This window comes from Neospora caninum, chromosome VI, assembly GCF_000208865.1.
Source record: "Neospora caninum Liverpool complete genome, chromosome VI".
Lineage (NCBI taxonomy): Eukaryota > Apicomplexa > Conoidasida > Eucoccidiorida > Sarcocystidae > Neospora > Neospora caninum.
The window spans coordinates 1,522,609-1,533,015 of record NC_018392.1 but is presented as its reverse complement, the minus strand read 5'-3'; the positions used below and the strand labels follow the sequence as shown (position 1 = coordinate 1,533,015).

General features: G+C 53.0%; 1 protein-coding gene across 1 annotated transcript; it reads left to right on the top strand.

The window, feature by feature from the left end:
- Positions 1 to 882: 882 nt before the first annotated feature.
- On the top strand, positions 883 to 7,595 carry NCLIV_017280 (putative phosphatidylinositolglycan class A protein; the record flags this gene model as incomplete). The annotated part of the gene is made up of 12 exons (XM_003881920.1): positions 883 to 1,036; positions 1,490 to 1,640; positions 2,171 to 2,363; positions 2,449 to 2,634; positions 2,922 to 3,081; positions 3,615 to 3,692; positions 4,029 to 4,124; positions 4,828 to 4,883; positions 5,251 to 5,367; positions 5,717 to 5,758; positions 6,298 to 6,794; positions 7,424 to 7,595. 12 exons carry the CDS (start codon positions 883 to 885, stop codon positions 7,593 to 7,595), a joined length of 1,902 nt encoding a protein of 633 aa, XP_003881969.1.
- Between the last annotated feature and the right edge of the window lie 2,812 nt (positions 7,596 to 10,407).

Here is a 10,407-nt window from a genome sequence, read left to right as displayed (position 1 = left end):
CTGAGAAAGCTGTGGCGAGGTCTTTGCGGTGTCTTGTGTGTGTTGCAGTGCGAGCGCGCCGAGGGTGAAGACCGTGAACAGCCGAGTGGTCGCCTGGAGCTTTTCGGAGAAGCGAAGACGAGGGAGAAAAAGAGGAGAAAGAAACCGGCGATTCGGCGAACCGCTTTTCTCGGAGAAACTCATCTTTTCTGGGCATGCATCGGGTGGCTTTCGGGGCTGCATGCGCGAAAACTCTGCAGTCTTCTGCACCGGAGAGAGACCCGACTCCCTCCGTTCTCCACCTGGATTCGTTTCCTCTTCAGAGCCACCAAAGAGAATCTTTTTTTGCGTTTCCCCTTCGCTCCCTTCCGTGGCCGCGCTCCCTGCCCATCTCTTCGTCTCCGTTGCTGCCTCGCCCTCGGATTGTGAGACAAAACGCGTCGCGGCGCCTGCATTTGCCTCGCATCCAGTCAGGCGCTGTCCAGTTTCTCTTCGCCCGTAGAGTCTCCGCCCCTCTCTCTTTTTCTTCTGCTTCTCTGTGCGCTCTTTGCGCTCGCCTCCTTCCTGTGAGGCTCTCGCCTCGCTCCTCGGAGAGGGAGAGACGCAGGCCTCAGTCTGTCGAGAACGAGGCCTTGCCGACCTTTTCTCGCCGTCCGTCTGCCTCGTCTCGTTCCCCCTTGTCTTTTCTTAACGCCTTTGCATGCACGTGACGAACGTCCTGATGTGCGTGCATATATACACGCATGAGCGTAAATGCATCCGCACAGCCATGCACGTGGAAATACGTGCCTTTGGAAAATTATCTGGAGTATGGCAAACCTACGCAGGGATAGGCGCATCTAGACGCACCACGTCGGGCAGAGATCGAGACGAGGCTCTTGGCACGGAAAGCCGTTTTCCACAATGATGGAGGCTCGGGGGGGGGATACGATGAACGCAGCCCCGACGAGGAGGCGGAGACAGATCTGCATATGCATGGTCAGCGACTTCTTCTTCCCCTCTCTCGGTGGAATCGAAACGCACATATACCACCTCTCCCAGTGTCTTATTCAACGAGGTACGGATCAAATCCAAGCTCGCCTTCCCAATCCGCAGATGAATGCCGTCTCCTGCCGTTCTTTGCCTGTCTCTTCGTCTCTTCCTGTCGCTCCCGTTCTGTGTCCCTTCATTTCCTCTCCCTCCTTGTCTGTCTCTTTCTTTCTGCGTCCCGGGCCCCTTCCTTCCCTCTTTTCGTCTCTCTGTGTCTCTCAGGCCTTTCCTTGTGTTTGTCTTCCTCTCTCTTTTTGCCTCTGCTTCTTTCCGTCTGCTTTCTCGAGAGCGCGTGTTCTCGGATTGCTCTTCTCGTCTCGCCTTTTCTCTCGCGTCTTCCCGCCCCTTCGTTCCGCCGTGCCCGTGTGTGGCGTTGATGCCTCTCCCGTGCTTTCTGTCTTTCGTGCGCCGTGTTTCTTCGGCCTCTCTTTCCCAGTGCTCCCTTCTCACGCGCGCTTCTCTCTCCGCTCCGTTTCGCCAGGCTACAAAGTTGTGGCGATCACCCACTACACCGACAAGCGCCACGGCGTCCGCTACCTCTCAAACGGTCTGAAAGTGTACTATCTTCCTTTCCTCCCCGTTTTGGACAACGCCACTTTGCCGACCTTCTTTTCGTTTTTCCCTCTTATCCGGTGAGCACTCAAAACCTCTGCATCGCCTGTGTCGCCAGAGTCGCTGCCTCTTCTGACATTGCTCTGCTGCTCCAGTCCTTCCTTTCCATCTTCTGCCTCGCTTCCCGTTTGTGGCTCTTGTCATGTTGCAAACCGCACGCAATCGTCCTTTTGATTCTTCTCTCTTGTGCGTCTCCTTCACTTCCTCTTCTCTTCCTCCTCGGGCTCCTACTTCTGCCTCCCTCCTCTTTCTTCCGCTCCTCTTCTTTGCATTTGCTTCTGTTTCTGGTTTGCATTTCTTTTTCTGGTTTTCGTTTTCTTCTCTTTCTGTCTCTTGCTTCCTTCTCTCCCCCTTTCCTCTCGTCTCTTTCTTCGCCTGCTCTGGCCTGTTCGCTTCTTCACTCAGCCGCTGTGTGTGTGTGTGTGTGTGTGTGTGTGTGGGGTCTGTCTCCTCTTCGTGTCGCTCTCGGCGTCTGTCATCTTCGTCTCTCCGCTTCTCTCTGCTCTGTCGCGGCTGCCTCCCCTGGCTCCACTCTCTGCCGTTTTTCCAGAAACATCCTCTTGCGGGAGAGAGCCGACATCGTCCACGGCCACCAAGCCACCAGTCCGCTGGCGCACGAGACCTCCCTCGTCGCTCGCGCTCTCGGCATGCATGTAGGAATCCTCCCGTTCGCTCGGATGCTGAACTCTTATCTCGTTTTTCTGCGCTTCGACTCGCCGCCGGGAATGGGACAGCTCTTTCTGGTAATGTTCGCTGCCGCCGTGTAGGTTCTTGGCCTCGCGTGTGACGCGTCGCTTTTCCCCGCGTTTTTCTGCCCTCGCCTCTCAGGTTGTCTACACGGACCACAGCCTGTTTGGCTTCGCCGACATGGCATGCATCCATTTGAACAAAGTCCTCCGCTTTGCTCTCCACGACCTCGACGCATGCATCTGCGTCTCGCACACGCACCGGGAAAACTTCGTTCTTCGCGCAGGCGTCCCTCCCTCTCGCGTTTACGTCATCAACAATGCAGTCGTAAGGCGAGAGACCAAACTTCACAGAGCGAGAAGGCGCCACAGAAACTGTCTGCTATCTCCTCTTTATGCGATCTCCGGAAATCTGGTAGGGCACAGCAGTCCTCGGTTTGTCCGTTTCAGGTCTTTTTCCTTTCATCTCACCTTTCGATCTCTTTCTCTCTCCCCTGGTGTTCTCTCTTTTCTTCTTCCTTTCAACCTGTCTCTCCTGTGGGGTTCCCTCGTTTCTCGCTCTTTTCGATCTTTCCTCGTTTCCCTTTCCCTTTTTCCCTCGGGTCCCGTGTCTAGGACGCCAGCACGTTGGTCCCCGACCCTTCCAAGCGTCCGAAGCCTCCGGAGATCCGCGTCGTTGTTCTCTCGCGGCTGACGTACCGGAAAGGAATCGATCTCCTGGTCACCGTCATCCCGCCCATCTGCAAGAAACTCCCGAACGTCAACTTTGTCATCGGTGAGATGCGAGAGGAGCGACGAAAAAGCCTGGCTCCACGAGTCATCGCGGAACTGGGGCTGTCTCTCACCCATGAGCTCTTCGCTGCTCTCTGTTGCGCCCGATCGTCTTTTATACTTGTGGAAATTCGCGGCGTTGCGAATTGGAGTCGCAGTTGCGTAGACGGACGATAGCGCCTTGTTTAGGTCCGGGAACTGCGAGAATTAAAGGGAGGAAGATGCACGCAGCCGAAGACGCGGGGTGTTGGCCATCGTCTGAAACACGCGAAGGCTTTCCAGGCGGCGCCGTCTTGCACAAAGCCGAAACCAGGCGGCTGCCGTGGTCTTCTGCTCCCATTCTGGAGGCTTTCCGTCTTGCGGCTGCTGGACCACGAAGGGCAGAAGAGACTTGTTTGCATGCGGGGCGGCGTTTTTACCGACGCCGCCATCTTCCAGGGTACTCTCGGGCGCCGTCGACTCTCACGAGCTGCGCGTGGCGTTTTTGTGCGACTCGTATCCTCACTGTTTCCTCGCACCTGTGTTGCTCGCCTGCAGGGGGCTACGGGCCCAAGCGCATCATTCTGGAGGAAATGCGCGAAAAGCACAGACTGCAGGACCGCGTCGAGTTAATCGGTAGGTCTGCCTTCTTCGGGATTCTCCGGCGACATGGGAAAGAACATTTTCATCCCGGTTCGTCCGGCAGCTTGCGGCGCCGCGTCCCTCAAACCAGTGCGCAGGTTCTTCTCGCCCCATCGCGAGAGTCCAGATGGTGAAAGAAATGCTGGTTCTCGCGGGGCCGCAGACACTCCGGACACGCGTCTGTTGCGGCTGCGCTGATCGGTCTCTGGTGAATATGCGCCTGGAAGTCGTCTGTGGAGAAGTGGGCAGGAGGGTGTGCACAGCGCCTCTTCGAGGTCCGGCGCAGCTTTTGAGGCTATGCCTGCGTCTGTCTCCTATCACTCTTCACAGGCGCCGTCTCCCACGACAAAGTTTGTTCGCTGCTTCAGTCTGGGCACATATTCCTCAACACGTCACTCACGGAGTCTTTCTGCATCGCGATTGTTGGTGAGTGTTGCGGTCTGTGCGGAGCGTGGGCCTTCTCTCTCGCAGGCAGCGGTTGCAGCCGCGATGGCGAGGCATCTGCATGTGTTGTGGACTCAAACACTATCTTCCTCGCATTTCCCGCACGCCTGGCGCGCGGCCGACGCCGGGACAAAGCACATGCGTAGCTTCGCATACTCGCCCATCTATAAAAACGTATAGATGTCCAAAGAGAGATCGACACAGAGAGGTTGATAAACAGACATAGATATACATAAACTGACGAATAGAGATAGGGGGGGTAGATTGATAGAGAGATAGAATAGGTTGATAGACACGTGTGCAAATTGGATTGTACAGCAAAGGTCAGTACTGCTGCCCAATCGACTCGCCCCACTGCGTGCTTCCAAAAACTGCAGTTGGGCGTACAACACATGCCGCTTGCTATCATATATATATATATATATATATGCATTTATATATGCATTATTTACATGCATGTGTATATTTACATGTATACACTTTTTTATTTATACATATATATTTTTGCTTGTATGCACAGGCGTATAAACATATTTATATGAATCCGTGTGCGACTGCATGTCGCCGACGCAGTCAAACGTCGCCCACGTCAATATTGTCATGCCCGCATGCGGAATTCTCTCCCGTGGGCATCCTTACGCGTACGCTCGTGCGTTTTCGTTTCTTTGGTTTGCGTCCGTCTCAGAAGCAGCCGCGTGTGGAATGCTCGTTGTTTCGACGAATGTCGGAGGCATCCCTGAGGTGAGTGTGACACAGGCAGTCCGGCTTTTTTTTCTATCAAACACCACAGTGCATGCGCATGCAAGATCATAGAGAAAGGCATATACGGGCGTTTGTGCTTCCGTTTTTCGTCTCTTTCCCACGTGGGCCCGTCTACACGTTTCCGACTTTTTCCCGACAGCTGGTCTGACTAGCTGTCGCATGCAGACGTATACATGCATATACATGTATGTGCAAGGTATATATACATATATATACATGTATATGGTTACTTGTATGTATGGGTATATACGTATAAATACGATTACAGGAGCATGTGCATGGTGCCTTTTTCTTCCGTGTTTTTGTGGGGTCGAAAGCGAAGGCGTGTGGCGTATTTTCTTCCCAGGTTCTGCCGCCCCACATGGTCTTGCTCAGTGAACCTGACGACGTCCAGGTGACTCGCCGACTCGAGGAGGCAATCGCCATTGTTCACACTGTCGATCCGTTTCGCTTCCATGAAGAAGTAGGCCCAAAAGAACACATTCCACAGGCAAATCGACAAGCGTCTCTCGATCGTATATATATCTATATCAAACGTTATTTATATATATGTACATACGTATATACGCATACAGATGTAGAGAAGCGATACGTGTATGTATATATATATATGCATGCATGCAGATGTGTATAGATATTCGTACAAAGACACGTACACATATTGAGAGATTTGTGCATACTAGGACGTCGGATATATATGTATATATATATACTTGTGTTTATGTTTGCTTCCGGTCACTGTTTTCCTGAGTGACTGCGGTGTGCCTCGAGTCTCGCTTTAGATCCATTTTCGTCTGTCGCTTTTTTCGCAGATAAGGGAGTATTACTCCTGGCACGACGTTGCCGCTCGAACGGTCAGTTTCTCTTTTTCTGCCCCGTCGTTTCCCGCTGTTGTCTCTGTCCTTCGCCTTCCTCACGGGCGTTTTTCCTCGCCCTTCGCCGCTCTGCCTAGCGCTCCAGTTAGTTTCCGACGCACACCTTTCCGATAAGGCCAGCGAGACAGAGACATTTTTACCCAAGGATTTGCATGACCTGCGCACCCACGCGCATTATCCCTCCATATCTGCACATATATGCATATCTAAATATATATATATATATATATATACGTATATATATATATATATATATATATATAAGCCGTATATATATATATATATATATATATATGAGCATATCTATGTCTATTCATGAATGTGAATGTTTGTGTGTATATCTAGGTAGACGTTGTGCATGCACGTGTCGCTGCATCGATGCATGCCGAGTCTGTCTCGGTGTCTCCCTTCAGGGTTTGGATGGCAGTGCGTGTCTGGGGCGTTTCGCGTTTGGGTGCGGGAGACACCTGGTCCGAGGCCTTGGCTGAGTTCTCCTGCGTTGTGTTTCTCGACCTCAGGAGCGGGTTTACTTCTCTCTTCTCTTTCCCGAGCATTCCTATCCGCCGTGTTGCTCGGCCTCGCCGCCCTGCAGCTGCCACGCGCCTCTCTCGTTGGAGGACGACCTCAGCGAAGACGCCGGGAGTCCAGCCGAGTCGGAGACGGTTGGAGAAGGCTACCTGGAATGTGTGGAGAGACAGAGGACAGACGGGCGACAACTGGAGCGGCCGACTACCAGAGATGGGGAGACGCGCAGCCTCCCTTGTTCGTGGATTCCTGCCTCTCGACCGGGTAACAGCTTTTACGAAGACAGTCTGTGTCAATGCTGTCGAAAACCGCCGCTGTGTTGCGGGTGTCTCTCCCTGCCTCCTTCGCCCCCGCCGCTTCCCTCGCCGTTCATCGTCGTGCAGAGGCTGCGGAAAATCTACGACCTCGGACCGGTCAGCGGAAAAATCTTCTGCATCGTGGCGATCATCACCTGGGTGTACATTCGCATCCTCGAGTTCTTCTCGCCAAGGTAATCCATCAGCAAAACCCAACCGAGCCAGGAACCAGAGACGCTTTCTTTCACTTTGCCGAGGTCTGTGTACACCATTTGTTTCGTCCGGGAAAATGCAGTAGGTGTCGCGGTGCATTTCCTTTCTCACTTTCATATGGCAATGGAGATCCAGCTGCACATACAAACGAATGCATACATATTCAATACCCCAACACATATGTATATATGTATATAAGGATGGAGAGGTACGCATGCATAGGTATACCACGTGCGTGGTGTTGCTGGAAGAACTGAGGTCTCGAATATAAGCCTCGACCGAGGCGAGTGTTTTCTTCACGGGGGAACTGAGGGAGAACAGGAGACGGAGAAGACCTTAAACGGCATATTGTCAGAGGCTCGGTGACCCGGGTTGTTTGAGCGGCGGCCAGGGATTGTCGAAAAAGTCTGTCGTTTTTCTTCTGGGCCGTTCCCTTTGCGTGTGTCGCGCGAGCAGCAGCGCGTTCTTTTGTTCCCGGCACTCGCGGTGCGGGTTCGGACACGTCGACCTTTTTTTTGTTTGTCTTGCCCTTTGCATGCAACGATGTGTGCCGGAGGGTGCCGTCTGCTGGAGCAGATGCGTGCGCGCGTTTTCGGGTTTGCTTGTTCAGTGCCGAGATTGAGGAGGCTCCAGCCTTTCCCTGTGACTTGCTCCTCCACTTGAGCGGTGAAGGTGGAGACGATGACGATGGACAGGCGAGAGAGAGAACGACAAGAAACGAGGAACTCGAGAGGAAAGATGCAGCCGAATGGGCCAGCAGAGGGCCGAGGGCGCATGCATGAGGACAAGAGCAACGCGTCGTTCTCTCCGTCTTGGTGGCGCGCACAGGAAGATGTCCTCACTGCATCGGAGGGAAGGGAGCAAAGAGAGGAGAGGCGACAGAGGCGAGACAGAGAGACGCACACAGCCACATGCCAGGGGACTGGGCAAGATGCGGAGGGGTGCCCGCCGGTGCCGAGAGGCGAACGGGGAATCGCAGCGTCCATTCATTGCCTTTGCAGTGTCCCTGCCGTCTCCTTTTTTCCCGGAATGGCTGTCCTGTGCGGGAACAAAGTTGGGGCGCATGTTCACGCTTGGGGCTTCTTTTGGCACTCAAAAGTGAGAGCCGTCGCGTCAAGCTTTCGGTGCTCTCACATCGTTCCACTCTCAGCTGGCTCTTTGGTGACATTCGCGGAATGTTCCAAGGTTGCATGCCTAGGCAGTGTTTTTTGTGTCGGGTTTGTCCGTTCCGTTTCTGGAAATGCTGTGCGGGCGTTTTCCAGTCGAAAAGGGTTCTTTGGCGTTTCCGTTCTCTTGTCTCTGCCGTTTGCGGGACCCTGTCGGCACTACGGGGCGCACACATTTCGCCATCGCAGTTCGCGTGGAGAAACAAACCCCTGTCTGTAGGAAGGTAGCCGCCTGCTAGGTGTACTTCCATACAAATATTTTTACATATTTGTTTATATATTTGTACAGAAACACATAGGCAGGTGAAGAAGGAAGCAGACAGGGATGTACAGGGAGACGCCCGCTCGCATAGACACAAGTCCACATGCATTCACATCTGGAGAGACACGGGTGTTTGTGCACTTCGTGTGTGAGGTACCCTTTTGTGCAAACGCAGACCCCGTTTCGATTCTAGAAACGCTGGTCTGCCGAGAATTCGTCTTGTGTTTTCCACCGCCAGCGTTGTGAGAGACGGGCGTTTTGTGACTTCAGACGTAATCTAGAGACGCGAGAAGCTTCGCCTAACTTCTCGGTTTGTAAATGTCTCCACCGATTTCTCGCCTAAAGATGAAAAAACATGGACTGCTGCGTAGCTGTGTGTACATTTGTATCCGTCTGGGCATGCATGTATAGAGACAAATGGCAAATTGTGGCGGCTTCGTGCGTTGTGCGGTTACGAACGAATGAAGAGGAAACCGCAATGCAGTGAACCTTTTTCTCCAGCGAATTGCGTGTAGCAGTTGCAAACACATGTGCGGCTTCGCAAGCGTGCGTGCAGATAGGACACATCATGGTGTTCCGATGCGTGCACCTGCGGGTACAGCCAAGTAAGGCACGGATGTTGGTAGCCGCCTGCCTTCTCTCATCTCGCCCGTCGCACCTGCGCTTTTCATAGCGTTTTTTTGAGACGCTCAACGAGAGCAGGTGGCGTAGAGGCGGAGCAAATGGGCAACAGAGGTAGAGAGAAGAAAATTGGGTGTTGTGCTTCCTCGCGTGATTGCGTCGGCAATCTGAGACAGTCAATGCCTGTTTGTTTTCGCCTTCTCATCGTTTAGAGCGAAGGAACAAAGGAGGGTTCAACTGCTCCCGAGAAGAACCCTAAAAAACAGAGGCGCGCATTTATGGCGGAAGCACACATACAGCCTTGACACCAAGTAACAGGCAGGTAACACTTCCATACTGTCATATATATATATATATATATATATATATATGTAAATATTACAGGATTGCTTTATGGAATCTTTAAGAAAATGAAAATGACATTACTGCCTTCCTCCTGTTTCGCCTGCCACACAATCCGGTGAGGATAGAAGTAGCTGAGAGGAATGAGCCGCCGTGCACAGGCATACTCTGAACAGCGACGTATATACGCGTATATTGTCTGTACTTTTCACTTGTAAGAAGACCCACTGACAGGATTCCTGTAACTGGGTGTGAGGTTCGTTCCCACGGCTGCTTGCGTTTGAATCCGCTTAGTAGGAAAGCAAAGAACGGAGCAGCGGTGACTGGAGCTTTCGAGGCTGCATTCGATTGTTCTCTTCCGAAATGTTCGACCACGGAGGCAGACAGTCTGAGGAAGGAACAACCAGTCGGTCTTTAGTTCCAGTGCGTTTGCGACTCTCCTTCGACTGCGTTACTCACTGCGCCACTACATCCATGTGCATGCTTACGCATTTATGCTTGTATACAGAGTTTTTGCGTCTGGGAAGAGATGTGTAGATAGGCGTGGCTTGGCACAAGGGGACGGTGAAGAGCGTTGAATTCTTGTCAGCCTCACGTTTTGTGTGCCTCTTCTCTTGGTTGGATTCTTTGCTTTCACGCTCTCAGCACACATATTCATGTCTTTTCTCTCGTGTGGGAGAGACGTCGTGATTCGCTGTCGTCTCCAGTGAAGCTAACGCACGCACACACACACACACGTGCGCGGCTAGGTGCTCGCGGAGCTACCCTTTTGCATGCCCACTTTGCGGGAGAGCAATGCGCATAGAGCGAAGCGTGGCAGAAATCGCAGAAAGAAAAACAACGGGGACAGACGCGCAGTCCCTCGGTGGACCTGGGGCGGAAAGGCCATCTAACTCGAAAAACAAGCTACACACTGCCTCGCTTCTCGGCTCCGGGGCCGCGTTTTGGGGCATCCTCTCGCGCGTCATTTCGTGAAGGAGACGCAAAAGAACCACACACTTCCGTTGTCCTTAACTCGTGGTTTCCACTTCTTTGAACGCGGGAAAAAGTTACCGAGCGCTTCACCGCCTCCTTCCAGCGGGGCACGGCCAGGTCACCCCGCGCAGCGTTGGAGGCCAGCGCAAGATGTTTGCGTCCGGCATCGCAACTCCTTTTCGCTGGCATCTCGTCTTCTCGCGTAGCGCCTTTTACGTGTTTCTCAAA